Below are 26,131 nucleotides of genomic sequence, written 5' to 3'. Positions count from 1 at the left end.
GACTCTAAAGGCAGATGATTCCTCCGGACTCTTTTGTTGTTGTTGTCTTTTGTTTTTGTGTTTGTTTGTTTGTTTGTTCGTTTTTGAGTGTCTTGAACTCTTTCCTCAGTTTATCCTACTTAATGCTGGGATCACTGGTATGTTCCACCCAAGGGCTCTGAGTCCTATCTCATTTGGCCTCTTTCCTTAAGAGCTTCATCATGCCTCTTAAACCTAACAAATTGTGTTTATACTCTGCTTGACATCCCCTGCTTTCTCCCTCCCCCCAGCCCCCCCAAAATAAAAGAAAGCAGTTTTGATTATCAGGGTCAGTGAATTCATTGAGAATCTCATTAGCTTTGCAGTATCTACCACCACCACCACCACCACCACCACCACCACCACCACCACCACCACCACCACCACCACCACCTTCCTCTCCTGTGCTGACACTTTTGTATGACCTTATGACCTTCTGGTTCAGTGTTAGTTATTCAATGAGTTTTGTTCTATTGGCTTCTTCAGTGACTCCCCTTGCCACCCCCCCCCTCCAAGAAAAAAATGTTGGCATTTGATGCTGAAGAAAATTTCCATTTGATCTTCATCTGGCTCAGTTTTCTCCTTGGTTCCTTGTCAGCTTAATTGCTTTCTTTAGGAAGGTGTAGTAGTCCTAGGCCTTACATGAGAGAGCTGAAAGTTCAGCCCCTTCAGTTAGTTGCCTTCACACTAATCTCTACTATTTCAGTTAAACCTGCACCACCACCACCACCACTTTTAAATTTATGACAACGTCTAGGGTATTGTTTACTCTAGATACTGTAAGTCATTTAGGAGAAAATAGTGTGTTTTTTTTTTAAATCGAAATAGTATTTTTTGTTGTTCAACTATTTTATATTTCTGTCACATTTTATTATTAACTTAAAGCTTTCTCTAAGCCAAGTTTTAGATACATTAGGTGCTCCCCAAACATAGAGGGGTACAGTGAAATGACTTAGGTTCTAGCATATAAATCTGTAGTCCAAATTTGGAAATTTAAATGGAGGGTGCTTAGTGAATAGAACCTATAAATTAGTATATATCTGTTTTGAGAAAATGGTATCTTTAAGTAGAAGAATCCAGTTGCAGTAAAATGAGTATAAAGATAAGCTGTAGTAAGAAGGGTCCAACAGAAGAACAAAAACAGACTTTATTTACTATTTTTAATGGAGAATTTAAAAAAATTACAGACTGGTACAATTTCAAAGTAATTCTTTTTTTTAATTGGATATATTTCTTTATTTACATTTCAAATGTTATTCCCTTTCCTGGTTTCCTGTCCATAAGCCCCCATCCCTTCCTCCTGCCCCATAAGAGTGTCCCCCCCCCCCCAACAACATTCCCCTGCAGTGGGGGAGTCCAACCTTGGCAGGACCAAGGGCTTCCCCTTATACTGGTGCCCACAAAAGGCTATTCTCTGCTACATATGCAGTTGGAGCCCTGGGTCGGTCCATGTATAGTCTTGGGTAGTGGTTTAGTCCCTGGAAGCTCTGGCTGGTTGTCATTGTTCTTTTTCTTTTTCTTTTTTTTTTTTTTTCTTTTTTTTTTTTTTCCCTTTTCTTTTTTTCCGAGCTGGGGACCGAACCCAGGGCCTTGCGCTTGCTAGGCAAGCGCTCTACCACTGAGCTAAATCCCCAACCCCGTTGTCATTGTTCTTATGGGGTTGCAAGCCCCTTCAGCTCTTTGAACCCTTCCTCTGATTCCCCCAAAGGGGGTCCCGTTCTCAGCTCAGTGGTTTGCTGTTAGCATTCGCCTTGCTCGGTATTTGTCATGCTCTGGATGTGTCTCTCAGGAGAGACCTATATCCGGTTCCTGTCAGCATGCGCTTCTTAGTTGCATCAATCTTACCTAGTTTTTGTGGCTGTATATATATGGGCCACATGTGGGGCAGGCTCTGAATGGCCATTTCTTCAGTCTCTGCTCTAAACTTTGCCTCCATGTCTCCTCCTATGGATATTTTTGTTCCCCTTTTAAGAAGGAGTGGGAACATCTGCATTTTGGTCATCCTTCTTGAGCTTCCTGTGGTCTGTGGATTGCATCTTGGGTAATTTGAGCTTTTGGGCTCAAAATAATTAAGATGATTCCGTGGGATATAAAGGACATTGTACCTTATTCTTGTGATTATCATATATTTTACTTATTGAGGAAAATTCAACTATTGTAAACTTTTTTCCTAAGGGATAGACCTAGTTTTGTTTTAGGGATAGTGTATTTGAAGGTTGTAAGGACATCTGCCACCTGCATTTTAATCTAGGTTTGCCCACAAAAAGATTCAGGAGTTATTTTTCTATTGTATCATTGTATGCATTTTTTTTTAAAGTTGCAAGAATCATTTTGCCTCTTAGTTATTTACCCACTCCCTAGGTCTCTTCTGATATCATCATGAAGAATAAAATAGGGGCCTAGGGGCTATAGAGATAGATGTCTTTGTGGTTAAGAACACTTTGTGCGTTTTTAAAGAACCTGGATTGGGTTTCTAGTACCCACATGGCAGGTCAAATATCTGTAAATCTGTGAGATCTGACAACCTTTTTCTTGCCTCCAAGAGCACTATATACATGTGTATGCGCATACACTCAGGCACAAACACACACACATAAAATAGAATGAAAAAATACATAAGCAAATACTTCTCTCATTTAAAAGTGCTAATATACAACCTACTCCATCAGAGAATATTCCAGACTCAAATAATTATGATTTATTTTAAATTGCTGATAGATTCACTATTTTCTATTATAATTGGAATTTGTACTTTAGTAGTTTCACACTGCTGCTTATTACCTGTCTGAAATTAATTTTTATCACAATACCTAACATAAGTACCTAAGTTAGTAGTGCTTATTTTTTTTTTTTTTTTTTTTTGTTCTTTTTTTCGGAGCTGGGGACCGAACCCAGGGCCTTGTGCTTCCTAGGTAAGCGCTCTACCACTGAGCTAAATCCCCAGCCCCGTAGTGCTTATTTTTTAACGATGGAATGGATGCTCGGGTTTTTGGTAAGTCAGTGTGGTGCACAGTGATAAGGAGGGAGGACTCTAGTATTGACCCAAATTATTTTAATCAAAGGATTCCAGGTATGTCAGCCATATTTTGATATGTAGAATTATCATGTGGGGGTCTTAATTTAGAAGACTTCAGATATTACCAAACATAAAATACCACAGAAAATAAAAGGACTTGAGGACTAAATATTTTTTGAGATATGGGCTATAGGTTTGTAAACATTCAGTTTTAATTAATAAAAGACATTTTCACTGCTTCAACTGTGAATTGGCCTGGAACTTTTCTTCTGGGATTAATAAGAAGTCCTCAAAAGGATGAGGTTGGTATAAAAAACAAACAAAAACAGATGTCTAGCTAGAGAATATAAAACTGAATGTTGTAAACTGAATTTATTTACTTTGTAGTGGGAAGAGGGAGACCTGTGTGCTATGGGACACATGTGCAGGCCACATAAGCTGTTCTCTGGGAGTCAGTTCTCCTTCCACCGTGTGAGTCTGAAGAATTGCACTCTGGTTACCAGGTTTTTTTTTTTTTCTTTTCTTTTTTTAGGAGCTGGGGACCAAACCCAGGGCCTTGCGCTTCTGACACTTTTATCCACTGAGCTATCTTGCTGCTTCCACCTTTTTTACTTAATGTTTCAAATGAAATATTCTTTTTTTTTTTTTGAGCCAAAATTTTATTTATTCATTTTTTGCATTTGAAGTACTCCTCGATGACATCCTTGGCCTGAGATTCTTTGCCATAGTCCTTAACCACTACGCAACTGCAACCAACCACTTTCCGTGGTTTCTCCTCTCGATGGATTTTACAGAGGCCTACCCATTCCCCTAGTTTCTTGTTGTCATCAACCTTTATCAGGTTGATCTGGTGCTCAGCACAGAGTGCCTCCACCAGCTTGACATACATGGGCTCATCACAGTCGGATGCAAGCACACAGAGATGGGCTTGGCGCTTGTCTAAGGCTTTGGCAGCTTTGCGTATGCCACGTGCTAAGCCATCGTGGATGATGGCGGTCTTCAGCACCTCTTGTAGAGCAGTGTTGGAGTCCATTACACCTCTAGCAGCTATGCCTTCCTCAGCCACGGCGGTGGATTACGGGTGACGCCGAATCTTGAACGCACCTGAGCTTCCGCCTCTGCGGAACTTGGCGGTGGCAGGGGAAAAGCCTAATGAAATATTCTTTCTTTTTAAAAATGTTTTATTTTTGAGATTATAATATAGTTATATTTACACTTCCCTCCAAACCCTCTCATACACTCCTTGCTCTTTCAAATTCTTCGCCTTTTTTTCATTTAAATGCATATATGTATGTGTATATATATACACACACAGAGAGAGAGAGAGAGAGAGAGAGAGAGAGAGAGAGAGAGAGAGAGATTCTTAAATACAGCCTACCCAGTCTATATAATGTTACTTGTATGTATGTTTTCAGGACTGATCATTTGGCATTAGATAACCAGTTTGTGTGCTCTTTCCTGACAAACATTTCTCCTATTTTTAGGTATTCCTTTAGTTATTTGTAGTGTTTTGTTTTGTTTTTTGTGGTGTTGAGGCCTCGTGGACTTTCTAAATGAAATAATTTCTTTAGAATAATAACTGAACTATCAGTCAATAAAAAATTAGAGTAGTTGATGGGATTGGAGTTAATGAGCAGTTTTTCCGATGTGAATGCTAGGAACCAAACTTGGGACCTATGAAAGAAAGCAGTAATCATTCTTACTTACTGAGCCATTTCTCTTCAATTCTAGCTTGATGGTTTTCCCTTTCTCCCCTTCCTCCCCTTCGTCCCCTTCCTTCCCCTCCCTTCTCCTCTCCTCCACCCTGATTTTTGAGACAGGGTCTCATTAACAGCCTAGGCTGGTCTCAAATTCATAATCCTATCTCCGACTCCCATAGTTCTAGGGTTACAGGCAGTTAATACCACTGCTGATCCTATGCGGCCTTTTCCTTAAAGACATATTTGAGGTTAACTGTCAGCTCACAAGTATATTTGTTTGATTTTGTTTCTCCATCCCTTTTGCTTGATATGATGATATAGGGGGGAAAGAGGACCTTTTAGTCCCTTCAGTTAGGTGTCCTGGGTCACCAGAACTTTGGATAGCCTTAGTTTCCTCTAGCATCAGTGTTGAGGACACAGAGACCCAGCTCATGATATCATCCTTAGCAGAGTTTCCCTAAGCTTTTAAAGGACCTTGACTCAGGTTCAATGAGCACTCCAGAATTCTAAGAATGTCAAGCCTAGCTGATATAAGCAGAATTGAAGAGTTTATTGTTATTTCTTTAAAATTGTGTGTGTTTGTGCACATGCATGCACATGCACAAATGTCACTGTGTGCATGTAGAGGTCAGAGAACAAAATTTGTGGTGTTAGTTCTGCTTTTATGTGTGTTTCAGGGAATGGTTCTGGTTTATATGGCAAGTGTCTTAACTACTCACCTATCCTGCTGGCCCTAAAGATAGTTTTACAGAGATGGAAGCATGAGTGTCAAGAGAAAAATAAATGTTCCACCGAGAGCATGGGTGTGGGTTTCTCTAAGAGAGAGTCACAGAAAGTAAGACATCCCCAGATAGAGAAATGGGCTTCTCAAGAGAGAGTCACAATTGTCTCAGCATTAGCCCTATATACCCATTTGGTAGCTTGAAAGTTACCATCTCAGAAAATTGCTAGAAAACCTTAGTGGTGTTTGTTTTCCCTTGGGAAGTCAGATTATAGGATGGCTCTGGAAATGCCTTGGGCCCAATTATAATCTGATAAAGTAAAACTAGAAGCTACTAGGGTTGCACAAAGAGTTTAGTACACATCCTTTCCCTATAAATGGGGTTTCTGGTGAGATTCCTAGAAACTTCTATGCTTAAAGCTAGAAAGCAAGTGATAAGGGCCTTAAGTACTTGTTAAATTTTCTGAAATTCTTTCTTCTTTGCTAGCAGGAGCCTGGATTTCTGGGTAAGGATATGCAGTCCCTTAGCTCCCAAGATTTTTCCTGTACTGTTTCAGAACCGGAGACATTTTCTTTCCAGTGTCCCATTTGTTTGCAGAGAGAGCAGGGAATCTTTGGTCCCTTTCCTGCAAAGGGATGTTTTATTTTCCGGTGTCCTTTTTATTTACATATATGGATTTGCAGGTGCTTGGCTGAGTTATAGCTCTGGCTAGGACCTTCCTGACACTTTCCTATTATTTTTTTCATAGTTGGCATTCCCAGAGTGACACAGAGTTCATAGCAGCAGTTAGCAATTCAGCCATTAGTTTATTTCTGTGGTCCTTTGGCTTCTTTTATCCTATCCCCATTATTTATGATTCTCAGACTCCTATGTGCCTATTTGTTAGCCTTCAGGACCTGTTTAAAGCTTCTATAGTATCTGTTGCAAAGAAATACTTGTCTAGGAAGTCCCTTCCTTCTGGTGATTCAAGGCTAGCAGTTGTGTACTTTTTAAGGGCCTCAAGAAACAATCCAGGGAAGAGGACAGAAGCAGTCTAAATAGAGCCAGGGTTAGGAATTAGAGAAGATAGGCTGAATGAAGAGTCTCTGGGAACTGGGAAGTGAGTTAGAGGATCTTTATAAGAAAAACCAAAGGTAAGAGAAGTCACCCCTGCTCTTTCTCACAAGACTTCCATTGCCTATGTGGTAAAGGCATAGAAAAACAAGTTACAGAATGAGAATGAATGATAAAATAAGAAGCTGAAGAAAGTACACTGTTTTAAAGTACACTGTTGTAGTCTGGCTACTTGGGTGACTGAGATGGGAGAATCACTTGACTTGAGTTCAAGACTAGTCTGGGTAACATGCCCATACTCCCTTCTTTCTTTGCTTCTTGTTTCTCAGAGTTAGCTTTTTATAGTTTTGTTTTTATTTTAGATAAGATCTTGCTATTTGATCAGACTGGCTTTGAACTCTGTCCTCCTAATATAACCTCAGTATCTTTTAAGAGGCTGAAAATGAAATAGTGATGTGATAGTACAATGAAAAATTGATCTAATATGAAATAAAAATGCACTGAAATCAAATACTAAGTGATTGGTATTCCCATCTTCTTCAGTCACCTAGCCTCAGTTACTTTGACCTGTGCCTTGAATAATTTCTGGAAAGTTCATACTCTGGAAGATAACCAATAATACAATAATTGTGTCATCATGAATAATGAACCCTAGAGAGCGGGTGAGGTGACTTTGTGGATAAAGAAGCAGCACAGCTTTTGATTGGAGAGTTGAAATAAATTATAAAAAGATGTGACAGAGAGCTTGGATTTTTGGTTTTTTTATAAACATTACGTTAAAAAATTTTACTTTCATTGTTGTTGGAGCTTGGATATATGTATTAGAGGTGAGTGGAAAACTTGTCCAAGTCAGTTTTCTCCATATATCGTTTGGGTCCTTGGAATCTGAAACATGTTATCAATTATGTAGTGAAGAGTGCCTTTACCTAACTAAGCCATGTCACCAGCCCAGTGAAATAATGTTTTTGCTGGTCTTACAGTAAAAGTTTAGAGAGCAGGCAAGATTCTGACGAGGAAGAAGTCCAAAGAGGATGTGGAAAAACTTGCTTGCTTATGAAGGGGACTGTTGTATTAAACTGATTATTATGACTCATTCAGATGTAGAGGGTTGCTTCTGTATGAGGAAAGACGAATCTCTCTAGGAATTGGGTTCCTTGGAAGTGACGGCTAGAAGACTCTTCTTAGTAAATTCTTTAGTATGATCATATTCCCCCTACATAACCTCTCCAGGCTATTTTCTAGTTTTTTTTTTTTTAAATGAGTTAGTGTAGGTTATACTATGTAGCCCAGGCTAATCCTCCTAAGTGCTAAGTACCATCATGCCCATTTTAGCTTTGTTTTTTTGTTTTTTGTTTGTTTGTCTTAGTGTATGTACATGCATGCCTGCATGGGCGTGTTTAGACCAGAGGATAGCTTACATTTTTCAGGAGTTCTCTCCTTCCACCATGGATTGAGGTGTACTAGGAATTGAACTTAGGACATCTGGTTTATGGGTAAATGCCTTTACCTGCTGAGTCATCTCTCTGGCCCTTAGCCTTGTTTGGATATTGTGGAAGGAATAATGAATAGGAGCGATGGCTTTCTGCTTATCCTTGTAGAGTTTTTGTTGTTGTACTGTTCAAATTTGATTTGGACATGGTTTTGTTTGTTTTGTGTTTTGGAGGGAAACAGCCTCTTCTAACCTCAAAAATCTTTGAATGCTAAGATTATAGGCATACCATCACTATGTCTAGCTTGGCCTATTTCATATTCTTTGTGTGTGTCCATGTATAGCCACCCACCTGCCCCAATCTATATTTCAGACTCACTTGTATTTTCATTTATGCTCACCTCACCCTTATATCTGGAGCAGACTCTCTGACACAGTGCCTTTTGTATTTTTGCCTTCCTTAAGCCCTATGGTTTGATTAGTAATGATAGTTTTAAAACAGCAATAAGCAAGAATGTGTTATAGTAACAAAAGATTGTGATATTGGAGAAAAGGGAGCTGAGAGAAAGCAATGGAAAATGAGAAACAGTAAAGATAAGTCCTACATGCACACATGTGTGAATTTCTACACATAAAGTCTTATAGAGAAAGAAAGTTGAGAGGAGTTTATTTCAGAGAGAGAGAGAGAGAGAGAGAGAGAGAGAGAGAGAGAGAGAGAGAGATTTTTCCTAAAATATAACACTTGAAAATTTTATTTAAAAAATGTAATTAGAGTAGGCATTGATGGTGCATATATGTAATTTCAACATTTGGGAGACTGAGGAAGGCCTACAAGTTCAAAGTCATCTGTGGGATATATATCAGATCCTCTCAGAAAAGTAAAAAGAAAAGGTTGTTTAAGCAGATTAATAACACTGATCAAGCAACAGGATATGATTTTACACTCACCAAATTGACAAAGTTGATGTGTTGTAGATAACTACCACATGTGCTCTTGAGCATGTGTAACGGTGGTAACCTTTAGACATTAGGAAATGTCTAGACTGCTTAGGCTACTATGATGAAACTTAGATGGCATTAGTTTATAAATAATAGAAAAGATTTCATAGTTTAGGTAACTGGGGAGTTCTAGGTTAAGTTGCCATGTCTGGTCAGTACTTATTGTGCCTCACAGAACTTGTATCTTGTTCTTGTTGCATCCTCACATAGAGGAAGAGGGTGAAGAGATTAATTTCTTCCCTATTCCCTGTCCCCTTTATGAAGTCACTACCTAAAGGTTCTACCTCCTAATATCTTTGAGCTAAGATTTTAATGTGAATTATTTAGACCATAGCAGAAGCACAGAAGAGCAGAAAAGAAGTTGCTTTGGTTTTTATCAAAGTATCATTTTCTTAAAGTGGCATTATATATGTAAGTAATAGATTCTATGATATAGTGCAAGATCTAGTAGCTATGATCATTTCCAAGCAGTGATTAATCAGAGTGGCATTTTGGGGTATCTATAATTATTTGTTATTTGATTAAGTCCATCAGTGATAAAAATCGCAGGTAATACAGAATACAGTTAGATGTTTACATTCATAAATAAGAAATGATAAGTTTTAATTCAACGTTAATCAAAATTAACATTTGTGCAAGTCTATAAACATTTAAAAATATTTAGATTTATTTTATGTATGTGAATGAGAGTGTACATGCCTGATGCCAGAGGAGGTCAGAAGAATGTGCATTAGATTAGGTGGTACTGGAATTATAGATGGTTGTGTACTATTATACTGGTGCTTGGAACTGAACCTGGGGCCTCTGCAAAACCAACAACTCCTTTTAACTGAGCAGTCATCTGTCTAGTTCTGTAAGTTTGCAAATGAAGCTTGTGAATCCTATGAGAAAGTATCCAAGCTGGGTGGCACATGCCTTTAATCCTAGTACTCAGGAAGCGGAAGCAGGTACATCTCTTAAGTCCAAGGTCATCCTGGACTACTTAGTTCTAGAACAGCCAGGCTTATGTAAAGATATCCTGTCTAAACAAAACAAAAGCCCTAGTGTTCTATAGTAGTTACACATACAAGCCCCAAAATATGAACAGTCCAACCTCATTCGTGGTATTGGAGAAGCAACAAATGAATAAGTGTCTAAAGATTCCTTAGTAAGTAATATATAGATTGTAATATGTTCATTTTTTTCAGAATGTAAAAAACAATGATTCTTTTTATTTCATTATGTATTTTATTAGCACTGTCATTCATGGAATATATAAAGTTCACAATGCCATCCTCATATAATACAGAGCTTCAACATCATAAAGCAGTAAGAAATGAACAGAGGCATTGAAATACATTTACTGTGGATTGAGTCAAATAATGAATAGATTTGAAGTTGAAGACAAACTTTGGTGTTCTCTCAAGAAGATAAAATAATGTCAATATAATAATAGAATATCTTGTTCCACAAAAATACTAGCAATAATTACATAGATGTTTTGATTTTTGGCTCATGTCAAATTAACATTGCTATAACATTGATCATTCTACCTGAAACATAATTGCATTCATAGCTTATTTTCCAAAAAACTCTTTAGTGAATTTTTTGTACAAAATATTTACTAATTCATATCATGTGTATGGATAAGTGGTGTGATATTTATAATAGTTCTCAAAATGGAAGGTTGGTGAAAGTTTTGTATAGTCTTCATATTTGAGTGATTTTTTTTCTTTTCTTTTTTTAATTTAATAATTTATAATCATTTTTTATCCCCCCCCTCAGTCCACCCTCTTGACTGTTCCATATCCCATATCTCCTTCCTCCATCTTTACAAGGATGTCTCCAATCCCCCAACCCCCTACCCCCCACTCCACCAGACCTCCCCACTGCCTGGGGCTTCCAGTCTCTTGAGGGTTAGGTATATCGTCTCTGAGTCCAAAATGGCAGTCCTCTGATGTGTGTGTGTGTGTGTGTGTGTGTGTGTGTGTGTGTGTGTGTGTGTGTGTGTGTGCGTGTGCGTGTGTGTGTGTCTCCTCATATCAGCTGGTGTATGCTGCCTAGTTGGTGGCTCAGTGTCTTGGGAGATCTTGGGGTTCCAGGTTAATTGAGACTGCTGGTCCCTCCTACATGATTCTTTTTTTTTTTTTTAAGAATTATTTATTTATTTCATGTATGTGAGTACACTGCAGCTGTCTTCAGACACAGCAGAAGAGGGCATCGGATCCCATTACAGATAGCTGTGAGCCACCATGTGGTCGCTAGGAATTGAACTCAGGACCTCTGGAAGAGCAGCCAGTGCTCTTAACCGCTGAGCCATCTCTCCAGCCCCATGATTCTTATATACCTAAATTTAGGATACTGTTCATTCAAGGGAAAGAAGTAGGAAGGAGTATTCACTCTAGTTATATAAAGGACTTTAAATTAGATGTTTAATATTAAAAAACACTTGGTTTTGCTAAAATATTGAATCACGTTTAGTTTTGCTGGAAATACTACATTAAAATATCCACACTGAGGTTACTAAAGATAGTTTCCATTTTAATAAGCAAAACAATCTAGACATTGTGTATATGGACTTTGTTAAACTATAAAACCAAATTTGATCCTTTTAATATTCTTCATCTCATAGGAAGTAAATTAGCACCTGTAACGGCACAAAGAACTTTAAAACACATGATGAAAACATACTTACTAGATTGCTTGACTATGATAATAATTTTGTTAGATTATACAGCATATTCATAGAAAGTTCTAATTAGTGCAAAGATAGAACCATATTCATTTAATTTAACCTTTTTTTAGACATTTTTTCTGTGTAGCCCTGATTATTAAGTCTTTGCTTTCAAAAACCGATGATTATTCTGTGACATTAATTGCCTGATTCTAACAATTATTGATTTATTTTGGAAGTGACAAGTTCACTATATCATACAAAATGAGATTATATTTTAGACATTGATATTACTAAATAATTTTAAGCATTACTTTATAATCCAATTTTCTTAAACATATAGTAGTCTGTTCTCTTTAGACATACAAATGACTGTTATTGGTGTTACTGTTTCATTTTAATGCTATTTATCATTAATGTATAATTAGCACATTTTATTGTTTAGACACGTTTTGAATTTAAGTCTTAGTGCCTCACTGAGGCTACCTGAGTGATTGCAACCGTATGAGTGGCCTATTGAGCATCTTAGTGCAGCTGTGTGACTTGTGTCTTACCATTTTAAATCACGTTGTTTTGTTTTTTTCCCTTTTAGGATCGAAAGTTAACAAAATCTGAAAGGCAGAGATTCAAAGAAGAAGCTGAAATGCTAAAGGGTCTTCAACATCCTAACATTGTTCGATTCTATGATTCCTGGGAATCCACAGTAAAAGGGAAAAAATGCATTGTTTTAGTGACTGAACTAATGACATCTGGAACACTTAAAACGTAAGTCAATCAATATTTTTCCAGATAATCTCTTGTTTTAGATCTACTTTTTGTTTAGCCTATTATGACAGAAATAATCCTTTCAACCTTTGATACAATGTGTTTTTCCTACCCACAAAATCGTCTTGTATATATTATTTTGAATACAGTGATTATTTATTGGTAACTGTTGGAATGAGTTTGTTGTGAATAAACCTAGTTAATTTTAAGTCACATTGATTGGTATTTCTAAAATTGAGCAGTTTCGGGCAGGAGAGATGGCTCAGCCGTTAAAGGCTAGGCTCACAACCAAAAATATAAAAAAATCGAGCAGTTTCGGGATTAAAAATCAATGTCAAGGTTGCCCTCTAGTGGTTAAAATCAGATTAACAGGTAGTTGTGAACCACTAGACATGGATACTGAAAGTTGAACTCAGGTCCTCTGCAAGTACTTTTAACTGCCCAGTCATCTCTCCATCTCGCTCGATGATGAAGATGGTAAGGATGAGGATAAGGATAGAAGAAGAAGAAGAAGAAGGAGGAGGAGGAAGAGGAGGAGGAGGAGGAGGAGGAGGAAGAGGAGGAGGAGGAGGAGGAGGAAGAAGGGGGAAGAAGGGGGAAGAAGGGGGAAGAAGGGAGAAGAAGGAGGAAGAAGAAGGAAGAAGAAGAAGAAGAAGAAGAAGATGATGATGATGATGATGATGATGATGATGATATTCAGACTCCTTTTTATTCATATACCTGCTTCTTCTACTAGACTTTACTTTGTCTCACAGTGTCTGAAACTTGATAAATACTTTAGTGGTTTAAAGAGAGTTGTGTGGTAGTTGTGTATCTATCTACAACTTGAAATTCTTTTCATTAATACAGATACTTAGTTGCTTGTCAGCAGTCTGTAAGGCCTATGTAATAGCAGAGTACAGTGGCTTTACTTGTGTCTTGCTTGCTTTTTTTTTTTAAAGCCATGATATATGGAGCTAGAGCAAAAGCTTAGTGGTTAAGAGCACTTGTTCCTTTGCAGAGGACCCATGTTTAATTCCCAGCACTCACATGGTAGTTCACAAACATCTGTAATTCCCATGCCAGGGGATCTGACACCTTCTGGCTTCTGTGGACCCCGAGCTTGCATGTGGTGCACACATGGATACACAAGCAAAAACATTGATGAATCTACTAAGGTTTTCTTTTTTTTTTTCTTTTTTCTTTTTTTTTTTCTTTCTTTTTTTTGGAGCTGGGGACCGAACCCAGGGCCTTGCGCTTGCTAGGCAAGTGCTCTACCACTGAGCTAAATCCCCAACCCCCTACTAAGGTTTTCATGATCTATTTTTTATTCATTTGTAAATGTACATATCTGTGAGAGTATACCATATGTATGGAAATCTTTGCGGAGGTGGGTGAGAAGAGGGTGATAGATCCCTTAGAGCTGAAGTTACAGGCTGTAGTGGGCTGGGTGCTAGGAACCAAGATTACACAAAGAATCTCTGTCTTCGGGGGGGGGGGGTTGGGGATGTGTCTGCTGCCATGTCTTTGCTCCACCATCATGGACTCTTAAGTCTCTGAAACTATAAGCCCAAATATATATTGATATATTGATATATTGCTTTGGTGATGGTATTTTGTTATGGTAACAGAAAAGTAACTAGACAGATGATTTCACAGTTAAACAATGAACCCTCTAAACTATGAAGACACACAACCAGAAATTAATACTGGAGCAGTTAAAGATACTTTGGGCAGTTCTGAAAGTAATATATATTAAGTGTTTATGGAAAGATTAAAACGAGCATGCGAACAGTTATATAAGGAGGATTGAGAATAAATAGTAGAAGACATAAAGAAGAAATGGGACTCTATCCCGAAAATGACAGGCACAATTAAACAAAATCTGCCTAAGAGCAAATCATTAAAACGTCATAAGAGTCTGCTCCTGGTATACTCCTGGTATATATCTCAGTATTCAGGAGGCAGAGACAGGCAGGTCTCCAGTTTGTTCTATCTAATGGATTCCAGGGCATCCAGGGACACTTAGACTGACTCCCAAAGGGGGAAAATCATTCTTTGACTATTTCATATTTGAATATTGTATATCTGATTACTCTTTCATCCTTCCAATATCTTCTCAATTCCTGACACTCCTCCTCCACCTCCTCACAAGTCTTTTCCCCACATTCATGCTGTTTTTGTTTTGTTTTGTTTTGTTTTGTTTTGTTTTGTTTTGTTTTGTTTTGTTTTGTGACTCATTGAGTTTAACCCATGTGAATGTGAGTTTGGAATTGTCTGTTGGAGCCTGGTGGGCTCACTAGTGGGTACAGAATTGAAGAAAGTTACTTCTTCCCCTTAATCAGTAACCAGTAGTTCAGTTGGGTGGGATGGGGGTAGTGGTGTATGTAGGATCCTGTGAAGCTCTGTTCCCCTATTCATGATTGACTGTTGGCTGGCCCAATTTTTTTTTTTTTTCTTTTCTTTTTTTCGGAGCTGGGGACCGAACCCAGGGCCTTGTACTTGCGAGGCAAGCGCTCTACCACTGAGCTAAATCCCCAACCCCTGGCTGGCCCAATCTTATACAGGTGATTTTTGGAATAGTGGAATCATTCCTGGAAAATAGCATTCTATAGTTATTTTTTGTTGGGTGTTGTTTATTTTTTGTTTTTTGAGACAAGGTTCTTTGTGTAGCCCTGGCTGTTCTGGAACTCACTTTGTAGACTAGGCTGACCTCAAACTCAGAGATCTACTTGTTTCTGCCTCTTGAGTGCTGCGATTAAAGGTGTGTGCTACTACTGCCGGACTAACCTATAGTTCTTTTTTTTTTTTTTTTTTTTTTTTTTTGGTTCTTTTTTTCGGAGCTGGGGACCGAACCCAGGGCCTTGCGCTTCCTAGGTAAGCGCTCTACCACTGAGCTAAATCCCCAGCCCCTAACCTATAGTTCTTATCCCTATCTTTGGATCATATAGTTTTCTGTCCTAATTCCACAAGTTCCCTAAGACTTAGAAAAGTTGTTACAAGGTTTTGTTCAAAGTTAAATACTCAGCTCTCACCTATCCTCACCAGCCCGAGCAACTATCGGTCTCTGCATTTACTTTCACTACATTCATTGCAAAGAGAACCTTCTCTAATTAAGGCGAAGGAAAGCATTTGTCTATGTGTATAAACTTAAACATTTAGAAGATGGTGTGCTCACCAACAGTACTGAGTTCTTATCAGTGAAGTGGTTCTCAACCTGTGGGCTGTGACCCCTACAAGGGTCAAATATCAGCTATTTACATTACAATTCATAGCAGTAGCAAAATTAAAGTTATGAAGTGGCAATGAAATAATTTTATGGTTGCAGTCACCACAACATGATGGAACTGTACTAAAGGATTACAGCATTAGGAAGGTTGAGAAAGAACCAGCTTTTAGATCCTAAAACGTCCCAGCCGTAAGTTTTTGATCATGTTTATAGAACTCAGGTATAGAGTTCTCTGATGTATAGAAAACATTGTTTAACGTTAGTCTTCCACTACCTCTGGCTCTTATAATCTTTTACCCCCTCTTTAGCAATGATCCCTGAGCCACAGAGGGAGGAGGTGTGACATATATACCCCATTTAGGGATGAGCAGTCTGTAAGTTCTAATTCTCGCTCCCTGTTTACTAATTGTTAGTCTCTGTATTCATCATCTGCTGCAAAAATAGGAGCTTCTTGTGAGGTTTGAGAGATGTACTAGTACATAGGTATAATGATAAGCCACCAGGAGTCACTCTAGTACTACGTCTATTTCACAGAACAGCAGTAGTAGGGCCATTTTCCCTAGGGCTTCTAACCTACTAGTACTACTATCTGGCATGGGTTCTGTCTTAAATTCAGTCATAAAGTAGTAGTTGCTTACTCCCATAACATTTTTGTCAATATTGTGTCAATGACATTTCTTGCTAGGCCAGTCCTTACTGTAGCTCACATGGGTTCTAAGCTGGGTGGAACTGTTGATTGCTGTAGTATACATAGTACCTTCCTGCACTATTAAAGTTTGTCAGTAGGGATGAAGTTTCCAGCTTGATTTTTCTCTGTCAGCTATGTAGTCTCTTCAGCAGTAGGGGCTTGCCATCGATTTCTGGAGGGTAACCAACAATAGCAGTAGGCTGTAATGTTGGGGGGGGTCTATGGTACCCCTGGTACTGATCATTTTTATTTGTTTGTTTGGTTTTGTTTTTAATAATATTTTTATTAACTCTTAGAGAACAGCATATCTCGATTATATATTCACCCAATCTCTCCCCATAATCAGGTTTCAGGGATTAAAAGTAATTAGTGGGCTGGAAAGATTGTTCAAGGGTTAAAAATACCAGGTTCACTCGCATAGAACCCTGGTTCAAGTCCCAGCAGGCTCACAACTGTCTATCTTTAACTCTCTCTACTCTTGGAGGATTAGACCCCCTCTTCTGACCATAGTAGACACTAGGCACACACTTGGTGCACAGACATACATGTAGTCAAAGCACCTACTTGCCTTTGCTTATTTAATTGCTACATCCAGTTGTAGAATTTTATTTTAGTTTTACTTGTACATTTTTGATTCAGATGTGGAATGTAGGATTTCTTAAAAAAAAAAAAGATTACTATAAAGATTTTATTTATATCCTTACCTCTTCACTTAATTTAGCACTTATATTGTACAAGTTCATTTAAAACACATTTCCTAGCTAACACTTGTGGGGTTTTTTTTTAGATTTATTTATTTATTTTGTATATGAGTACACTGTAGCTGTCTTCAGACACACCAGAAGAGGGCATCGGATCCCAATTTTTTTGTCAATTAAAGACCCTGGCTTAAAAGACAAGGTGGATGGAAGGATATTCAAAAGGTTGACCTCTCTTTCTACATGTACATGCATGCATGCATACATTCATAGAGGCTGCTTACATGTTGCTTTTCCTTTATATTCTCATGTCAAATCACCTCTACTTCAACTGGTTTTGTTCTCTAGCTCCTTTCAATTATGTGTGTTTAATTAGGGAAAAAAAAAAACCTATCGGGGGTGGGTGGGTGGGTGGGTGGGTGGGTGGGTGGTGCATGCCTTTAACCCTTATACTAAGGAGGCAGAGGCAAGCAGATCTTCAAGTTTGAGGTCAGCTTGGTCTACAGAGGGAGTTCCAGGGCAGCCAAGGCTACACAGAGAAAGCACCCCATCTCAAAAACAAAAACAAACTAAAAAACCCTTTAAATCATATTTAAGATTACAACTTGCAGTTGTTGGTTCTGCCTTTCCTTTACCATTTTGCAAGGCTTGCGTGTGTGTATGTACACACACACACACACACACACACACACACACATTTAAACTAGTTTAGGAATACATTTGTAACTAGTAGAAGCTACTCCATTATTTACTGAAGCAAAAATCTGCCTTTAAAAAAATTTATTTATTCCTTCCTTCCTTCCTTCCTTCCTTCCTTCCTTCCTTCCTTCCTTCCTTCCTTCCTTCCTTCCTATATATAAGTACACTGTAGCTGTCCTCAGACACACCAGAAGAGAGCATCAGATCTCATTACAGATGGTTGTGAACTACCATGTGGTTGCTGGGAGTTGAACTCAGGACCTCTGGAAGAGCAGTCAGTGCTCTCAACCTCTGAGCCGTCTCTCCAGCCCCAAAATTCTGCTTTTTAATTATGTCAACAGCAAACTAATTTTAAAGAATACTTTTTTTTTTTTTTTTTTTTTTTAGTTATAAGAATTTTTTACGGGGCTGGGGATTTAGCTCAGTGGTAGAGTGCTTGCCTAGCAAGCACAAGGCCCTGGGTTCGGTCCCCAGCTCTGAAAAAAAGGAAAAAAAAAAAAAAGAATTTTTTTACTAACTTCTACTTTAATAGTACTGAGAGCTGGGGATGTTGTTCAGATGGTAAAGTGTTTGCCAGTATGCACAAAGGCCTGGGCTCAATCCCTAGCACTGCAAAAATGGGTATGGTGGTGCATGCTTATGGTTCTAAACTTCGGAAGCAGAGAGGAGGATCAAAGTTCAAGATCATCTTTAGTTATATAGAAACTTTAGCCAGCCTGGGTTACATGAGACCCTTTCTCAACAAACAAACAAAGAACAAAAAGGTTACAGAGGAAGAAAAATTGCAAGTTTGAAGCTAGCCTGGGCTATATAGTTAGATCCTTTGAAAACAAACCACAGAGAGTTGGTTAAGATCACTTATTGTTGGGCTGGGGATTTAGCTCAGTGGTAGAGCGCTTACCTAGGAAGCACAAGGCCCTGGGTTCGGTCCCCAGCTCCAAAAAAAAGAACCAAAAAAAAAAAAAAAAAAGATCACTTATTGTGGTCATGAAGACAGATCCCAGCACCCAGGTAACAAGCCAGGCAACTGGCAAATACCTGTAATTTCAGCTCCAGAGGATTTCACGGTCTCTTCTGACTTCCATACATGGACAGGTGCATGTACTTCTTCACCCCACATACATGTGAATATATATGAATATTCATATATATATATATTCACATAACAGTAAATGTTTTTTAAAAAAAGTTTATTTTTCTTGTCTTTTGATAGAATTTCACTTTAATCTTATCTCAGTCCCTTAAACTTTTACTGAGGTTCAGTATTCCAAATTTGATATTCCTGTCTTTGGTATGTTAGAATTTAATGGAATTCTTCAAAGCAGAACATCATATCATTGATAACCCGTTTGGTTTACTTTGCTTTTTCCAGGTACTTAAAAAGGTTTAAAGTGATGAAAATCAAAGTTTTAAGAAGCTGGTGTCGGCAAATCCTTAAAGGACTTCAATTTCTCCATACACGAACTCCCCCGATTATTCACCGGGATCTTAAATGTGACAACATCTTTATCACTGGTCCTACCGGCTCAGTCAAGATCGGAGACCTTGGTCTGGCAACTCTAAAGCGGGCTTCTTTTGCCAAGAGTGTGATAGGTATGTTTCCAGTGTGCTTTTGGGGCCAGTTTAGCTTCTTGACATAGTTTTTTCTTTAGAAACCTGACCCTACCATATCTTTTCTGACATGAAATACACCTTTAGGAATTCATAGCTTGAATCTAGTGATCAAGTCTACTTAAATATGAAATGAGGGATTTTTTAAAATATTAAGCTTCTAAAATCATTTTGAAGATTATTGATGTTTTTAAAAAGTTACATAGAGAGAAGTAAGGTGAACTTCATTGATATAATATCTTATTACTAAGTAATCCTGTTAATACTTAATATTTTATATTCATATTTATACAGTAGGAACAAATTGTTGCTTTTCTTCATTGAATAAATGGAATTTATATATAGTTCAGCTTCAGAAATGTCCATTGGCTATATGTTCAAGAATACCTGCTGTAAAACTTGATTTGAAAATTAGAACATATGGGCAAGTCCAGTGAAAGGCTGGTTTCATCAACTTTCCTTTACTTCCACCTTTTGGAATGAATGATATATCTAAATTAGGTTTCCTAGCTCTAGTCCTCTGGATGTCTGGCTGTAGACAGTCGGGTAGACATACTGTAGCATTATTCTATAGCAATCCTGAGTTCTACCACAATATACTAGTAGCATACTCTGTCTAATTACTCCTAATTGTTGTCACCAAAATATTTCCAGAAATGACTGTCAGTAAGAACAAAATTAACTCTATTGGGAATCATTAAGTAGTCCAAAGAATATGAATGACCTTGCAGACTTTTTGATTGTTTATTAGAGTCACAGCTGGGAAAAAAATAAAGGCTGTTTGATAAGGTTTAGCTCTCTGAACTTAAAAATTTGCAGTTCACATTCTGTTCCGTTCTCCAATAGGGTATAATATTAAAAGCTCATTAACTGATAGTGGGCCAGAATTCTAAGTATTGATAACAACATCATGGCACACCAGTCATTTGTAGTTCTTTATTTAAAGACCAAAACAAAAATAGTGTTCTCATTGGAATATTGTGTAGTTAGGATTTCTTTTTCTTTTTCTTTTTTCCCCCTCTTTTCTTTTTTTCGGAGCTGGGGACCGAACCCAGGGCCTTGCGCTTGCTAGGCAAGTGCTCTACTGCTGAGCTAAATCCCCAACCCTGTAGTTAGGATTTCTAATGTTGTTTATATGTATTCACATAATATATTAATAGGGAAAATACATTTCAAGCTAAATTGTCATTTTGTTTTCTTCATAAGAAGCATTTATTTGTCTGTGACATCTTAAAATCATGGGTTCAAGAGTTTTTTTTCCCCCCAGATCATGCTGTCCATATTGATTCTTGGAACTGAAGTTAAAAATTCTGAAATCATTATAAAATCTAATCTTGTAGGACCATACATATACATACTATGTTTACAAATCAGTCTGTATTTGACTTCTATATTTGTATCGTGTATATTCGTTTTTCATCTATAAGATACCCCTTACTATATCTCCTATATCTATATTAGGCTGATTTGTGTACTGTAGGTGGGAGGGTAAGTATATGAAGAAAATGCATCAGTTAAGTCGCCTTTATGGATAATTACATTTCGTTGTCTTTAAAAACATTGAATACAGAGGGTTTTTTCGTTTTTCTGCAAGGCTTCCTTAAAAAGTAATATTAATGGCTTAAGACTGGTTGTGAATATTCTTCTAACAACTGTCCTACTGAATGCTTTTAATCACAGCACTCAGGAGGCAGAGGCGAGTGGACCTCTGAGTTTGAGGCCAGCCTGGTCTACAGAGTGAGTTCTAGAAAAACCAAGGCTATAACAGAGTAACACTGTCTCACAACCCACCACCCACCCCCAAAGGAAAATATAGACAACTGCCATGTGGTAGAGGGCAGACAAGTATTTGATCTTTTTTTCATTACTATCTTACAGTATTTTGTTCCCTGATAGGTTTTTATTTGTCTTTTATTACCATTCTCTTATATTTGTTTTCATTCTGAATAGTACTAATGTATCTCTTAGCCAAAGTTCCATGTTAATAATGGGTACACAACAGTATAAGTAATCATGTACTTGACTATGTTCAGTGTGTTTTTAAAATCTTCTATGGGATTTTTGATGGAACAGGCTAAACTTTCTGTCTTCCTTTCCTCTTTTCCTCTTCCCCCCTTTCTTTTTTTTCTTTTTTTTTTTTTTTTCTTTTTTCTATTTTTCGGAGCTGGGGACCGAACCCAGGGCCTTGCGTTTGCTAGGCAAGTGCTCTACCACTGAGCTAAATCCCCAACCCCTCTTCCCCCCTTTCTTTTTTTATTCCCTTCCATTTTTTTTTTCTTTGACAGGTCAACCTCTTTGCTTCTTGAAACCTCTGCTAAGTAAAACCTACAACTATTGGCCATATTGAGTCTGATTCTGAATCATTCTTTTAATTTAAGGTACCCCAGAGTTTATGGCTCCTGAGATGTATGAGGAGAAGTACGATGAATCCGTTGATGTTTATGCTTTTGGGATGTGCATGCTTGAGATGGCTACGTCTGAATATCCATACTCAGAGTGCCAAAATGCTGCTCAGATCTACCGTCGAGTGACCAGTGTAAGTCCTCACCTAATTGTTGATGACATCGAGTCATATCTAATAAAGTCAAGCTGGATAACATCCACCTATGCAAAAGGGCACTACAACAGAAAGCCAAAGCTGTTAGTATGGGAGTTTGCTGAGTTATGTGTAATGAGAACAAAGATAAGCTATCAGTTTTTCTTCCTTCCTTGAATTCACTCAAACCTTTATCTCAAGGTGCATTTGTTTGAAGCTGTGTTTTATATCTAAATTCCTAATCACCATATATGGTGTTGTCTTGCTATTTATTATATTGTTTAAAAGGAGGGTTCAGTTGTAGACTTTTGAAAGCATTAAGAAGATTGGTATTACGGCAGTGAAACTATGATAGATAATTGGTACAGAAATATCCAGTTTAAGTGGGATCTGAGGCGTGATGGGCATAAAGAAGGAAGAGTTTTTTAGCTTTAGGTGTTGTTTGTTTGCTTGTTTTTCCCTTTTCAGAGATAATGTTAGATATATCATGGTGAGTTTAGGAGACAAAATATCAGGTTCACTTTCCTGTTTAAATTTGTTACTTCTGTGTTCTTCTAAATCATCTATCTGTATTTTATTTTGTTCTCTGTTAAAAAAGCAAAATGTCCTCACTCCCTTATAGATTACTTACCTCACTTTAGTACTAGAAGTAGGTCTGTTTCTGTGAACAGTATCTGAGGTGTGTAACCTGAAAGACTGCCTTCAAAGGATGATAAAACCTTGAAATAGGGGCTGGGGATTTAGCTCAGTGGTAGAGCGCTTACCTAGGAAGCGCAAGGCCCTGGGTTCGGTCCCCAGCTCCGGAAAAAAAAAAAGAACCAAAAAAAAAAAAAAAAAAAACAAAAAAAAAAAACCTTGAAATAGTATCTATGGAATGCTGTGCTTCTCAGAGAGTGAAAGCAATACCAAATTTTCAGTGTTAATAAACTATTATATAATAATTTCATTGTTTGTAATTTTATGTGTATGTAGGTATAAAAGGACAGTTTTTTTTTTAAAGAACAGTTTTTAAAAGGTTTATTTATTTAATGTATGTGAGTACCCTTTTGCTCCCTTCAGACACACCAGAAGAGGGTATTGTATCCCATTACAGGTGGTTGTGAGCCACCATGTGGTTGCTGGGAATTGAACTCAGTACCTCTGGAAGAGCAGTGTTCTTAACAGCTGAGCCATCTCTCCTGTCCCCAAAAGAACACATTCTTAAGACTTAATTTATCGAGGCAGTAAGTTATTAGTCCTTGGTTAATTTTATTTAGTATCCTTTCACTTAACAGGTTTTTTTTTTTTTTTTTTTTTTTTTTCTTTTTCTTTTTTTTCGGAGCTGGGGACTGAACCCAGGGCCTTGCGTTTGCTAAGCAAGCGCTCTACCACTGAGCTAAATCCCCAACCCCAACAGATTTTATCTATCTGTACATGGCTTGCATATCAGCTATTACCAACCAATATATTATGGTCTTAAGAATATACCAAGTAAAAAGGTTGCAACTTTATATGGAGTTTATTTCTCTTCACATGTGTGAAAAAGGGTATTACTCTTAAAACAGTATCTTAGTTACTTTTCTATTACTGTGTCCAGAAAACCATGAACAACACAAAAGAAAATCTTCAATTGCGCTTATGGTTTCAGAGTTAGGAGTCCATGGTGATGGAGTGACATCAGGAACAGGTGAAAGAAAGCTCACATTTAGATTCACAAAAAGGAAGCCTGTAGAGACATACTGAAGCCTGCTTCCAGTGACCTCCTCCGTCTTATTCTTCCCAAACAATTCCACCAACCATGAACCAAAGTATTCAAACATTTGCACCTAAAATGTCCAATCTTATTTAAACCACTACAAATAATAACATGATTCAAGTTTAAAATAGATGATAGATAAAAGCTGAAAAGCTGATTTAGGTTCATTACTGTGACACAGTCATATACTCATTCTTATTGCCTGAAATGTATGATTATATAACAAATCAGTTTGATTTTTATTTAATTAAATAACGAAACTGCATGTTGTAGTGCAAGACTTCAGTCATAGCTTTTACAGCAGCGGCAGGTGAATCTAAGTTTCAGGCTAGCCTGATCAACAGAGCAAGACTCTGACTTGAAAACAAACAAACGAAAAAACATATTAGTAAGACAGAAAAATAAAAGCTGAGACAATCAATTTGGAGGAAAAAATGAGCCAAAGTATTGTTGATTTTCCCAATTGAATATAGAGATCAATGTTTTATAAAAAGTATTTGTAAGATAATCACTTATGAGCCTTAATTTATTCATATGAATGTGGTAATGATATTAATGATGGCTAGAATTTCTAAGATTGTTAGGAACAACAAACGTATTAAAATTATAAACTGAAAAATGCATTTGAAAAAATTTAAAATAGATTTATTGTATCTAGCATGTAATATTATCTTTGAAAGGTCTTCAATCTTAATAAATTAATTTTTTTTTTTTTACAATTCTTTGGGTATGAGTGTTTTATCTGCATGTATGTGTTTGTACCATGTGCATGTCTTGTGCTTAAGGATATCAGTAGCAGGTATCTAATTCCCTGAAACTGCAGTTATAGATAGTTAAGAAACAAGTATATATGGGTGATGGGATTTAAAACCAGGTCCCTTGGAAGAGCAGTAAGTGCTCTTAACAGTGAAGTCATCTCTCCAGTTGCTCAGAATTGAAGACAAGTAGTAGCAAAACTAGCTTATTTAAGTTTAGAGAGGTTAAACTGATTTCTTTGAATAAATTCTTTGTACAAAATTTCTTGTTCCAAACTGTTAGTACTTCATTCCCAAAGCTTTTCAGTAAATTAGTAAACATGAGAACTATTATATACAGATATCTGTCTGGCTATGTAATCAAAGTGATAGGCTTTTGGTAGTCTTTAAAGGTCAGTCGCAATAGATTTTCTTTGCCGGTTTGATATTCTTATGTTTTCTGCTGTTTTATTAAATCTTAGAGAATCTTTGAGAGTTTGATGTATTGATTGACATTTTATACGTGTGTGTGTGTGTGTGTGTGTGTGTGTGTGTGTGTGTGTATTTGTGTACCAGATCAAGAGACTTAATAAGGCTTTTTGCATAATAAAAGCATGAATTATTCTATATGTATAGACCTTCCTGGATATTTTATAAATAGGATATCATGTGTGATCTTTTGTGGTTAGCTTCTTTCAGTATCTTTTAAGTTTCATGTAGTGAGTTCTTATCCTCATTTCTTTTTGAGGGTCATGATGTTCATAATGGAGCTCCTGAGTTTTGTACATAGTAGGCAGGTGATCTACCACTTAGGTATACCCTGTACCTTTCATTACTTTTAGAGATATTTCATTGTGTATATACAATGTAGTTTGTTTAGCATTCATGTTTTGGTGGACATTTAGTCAGTTTCAGCCTTTTGGGGGAATTTTAAATAGATCTGCCATGAATGTTCATGTACAAGAATTTGATTGGTCATCTGTACAATCGGTTATTTAATTTCTGGTCTTTATGTAGGAGTATACCAATTACACATAATTATGCACAACCATTTATTCACTTGTTTTCCATGAGACTGCTTCGTTTTACTGTTTTGGGTTTTTTGGTTGTTGTTTTTTGTTTTTAATTTAAATCAAGGCAGGGTTTCTCTGTGTAGCCCTGGCTGTTCTAGAACTCACTCTGTAGACCAGTCAGGCTTCAAACTCAGAGATCTGCCTGCCCCTGCTTCCCTAGTGATGGGATTAAGGGCATATACTACCACTACCCAGCCCACTTTACATTTTTTGACCATTTCGCTACTGAGAGGGTTCTATTCATTTTTGTATTGTTGTCAGGACTTGTTATTATCCAGCCTTAAAATTTTTTTTTCCACTGTGATTGTTAGTTTTTTTTTTCCCTTTCTATTAATTCTGAGTTTGACTTGTTGTTTTTCTAAGATCTTGAAATTTTAGGAAAGATTACAGTTCACCATTGGGCTATTTATTAGAGGAGGGGTTAGGGAAGAGGAGGCCAGGGTACTGTTCCTCAAGTACCATCCATCATATTCCATGTCCTGGAACTTGCCAAGTAGGCCAGAGTGGCTGGTCAGCCAACATTAGGGATTTACCTATATTCTCACTGTCACATAAGGACACACTATTATGCCCAAACTTTCGTTGTATTTTCATTTATGCATTTATTTAAGTTTAAGACATGGTCTCATTATGCCTTGGCTGATCAGAAACTTATACTTTGTAGACGACTAGGCTGGCCTCAAACTCAAAGGGAGCCCCCTACCTCTGCCTCCTGAGTACTGGGATCTTCTTGATTGTCTATTAATATGTATTAGCCTTTATCCTTTTATAATTTTGTCCTGAAGCCTCCTTTG

The 26,131-nt window shown here is 37.4% G+C and overlaps 2 protein-coding genes across 33 annotated transcripts in view; one reads left to right on the top strand and one right to left on the bottom strand.

Annotated features, from left to right (window-relative positions):
* The window catches only part of Wnk1 (WNK lysine deficient protein kinase 1), a 125,558-nt gene that overhangs the window by 30,207 nt on the left and 69,220 nt on the right, over window positions 1-26,131 (top strand). For all 32 annotated transcript variants that reach the window (NM_053794.2, NM_001002823.2, NM_001199095.1 and 29 more), the window contains exons 2-4: window positions 12,183-12,355; window positions 19,021-19,241; window positions 21,638-21,795. In NM_053794.2, coding sequence (NP_446246.2) covers window positions 12,183-12,355; window positions 19,021-19,241; window positions 21,638-21,795 — 552 coding nt within the window. The remainder of the gene's footprint in view (window positions 1-12,182; window positions 12,356-19,020; window positions 19,242-21,637; window positions 21,796-26,131) is intronic.
* Rps12l11 (ribosomal protein S12 like 11) lies at window positions 3,667-4,133 on the bottom strand. The gene has a single exon (XM_039108946.2). It carries the CDS (start codon window positions 4,065-4,067, stop codon window positions 3,702-3,704), a length of 366 nt encoding a protein of 121 aa, XP_038964874.2. The 5' UTR covers window positions 4,068-4,133; the 3' UTR covers window positions 3,667-3,701.

This window comes from Rattus norvegicus, chromosome 4 (assembly GCF_036323735.1).
Source record: "Rattus norvegicus strain BN/NHsdMcwi chromosome 4, GRCr8, whole genome shotgun sequence".
Classification (NCBI taxonomy): domain Eukaryota; kingdom Metazoa; phylum Chordata; class Mammalia; order Rodentia; family Muridae; genus Rattus; species Rattus norvegicus.
Note: the sequence above shows the minus strand (reverse complement) of the source record. Positions and strands in the feature narration are given on the sequence as shown.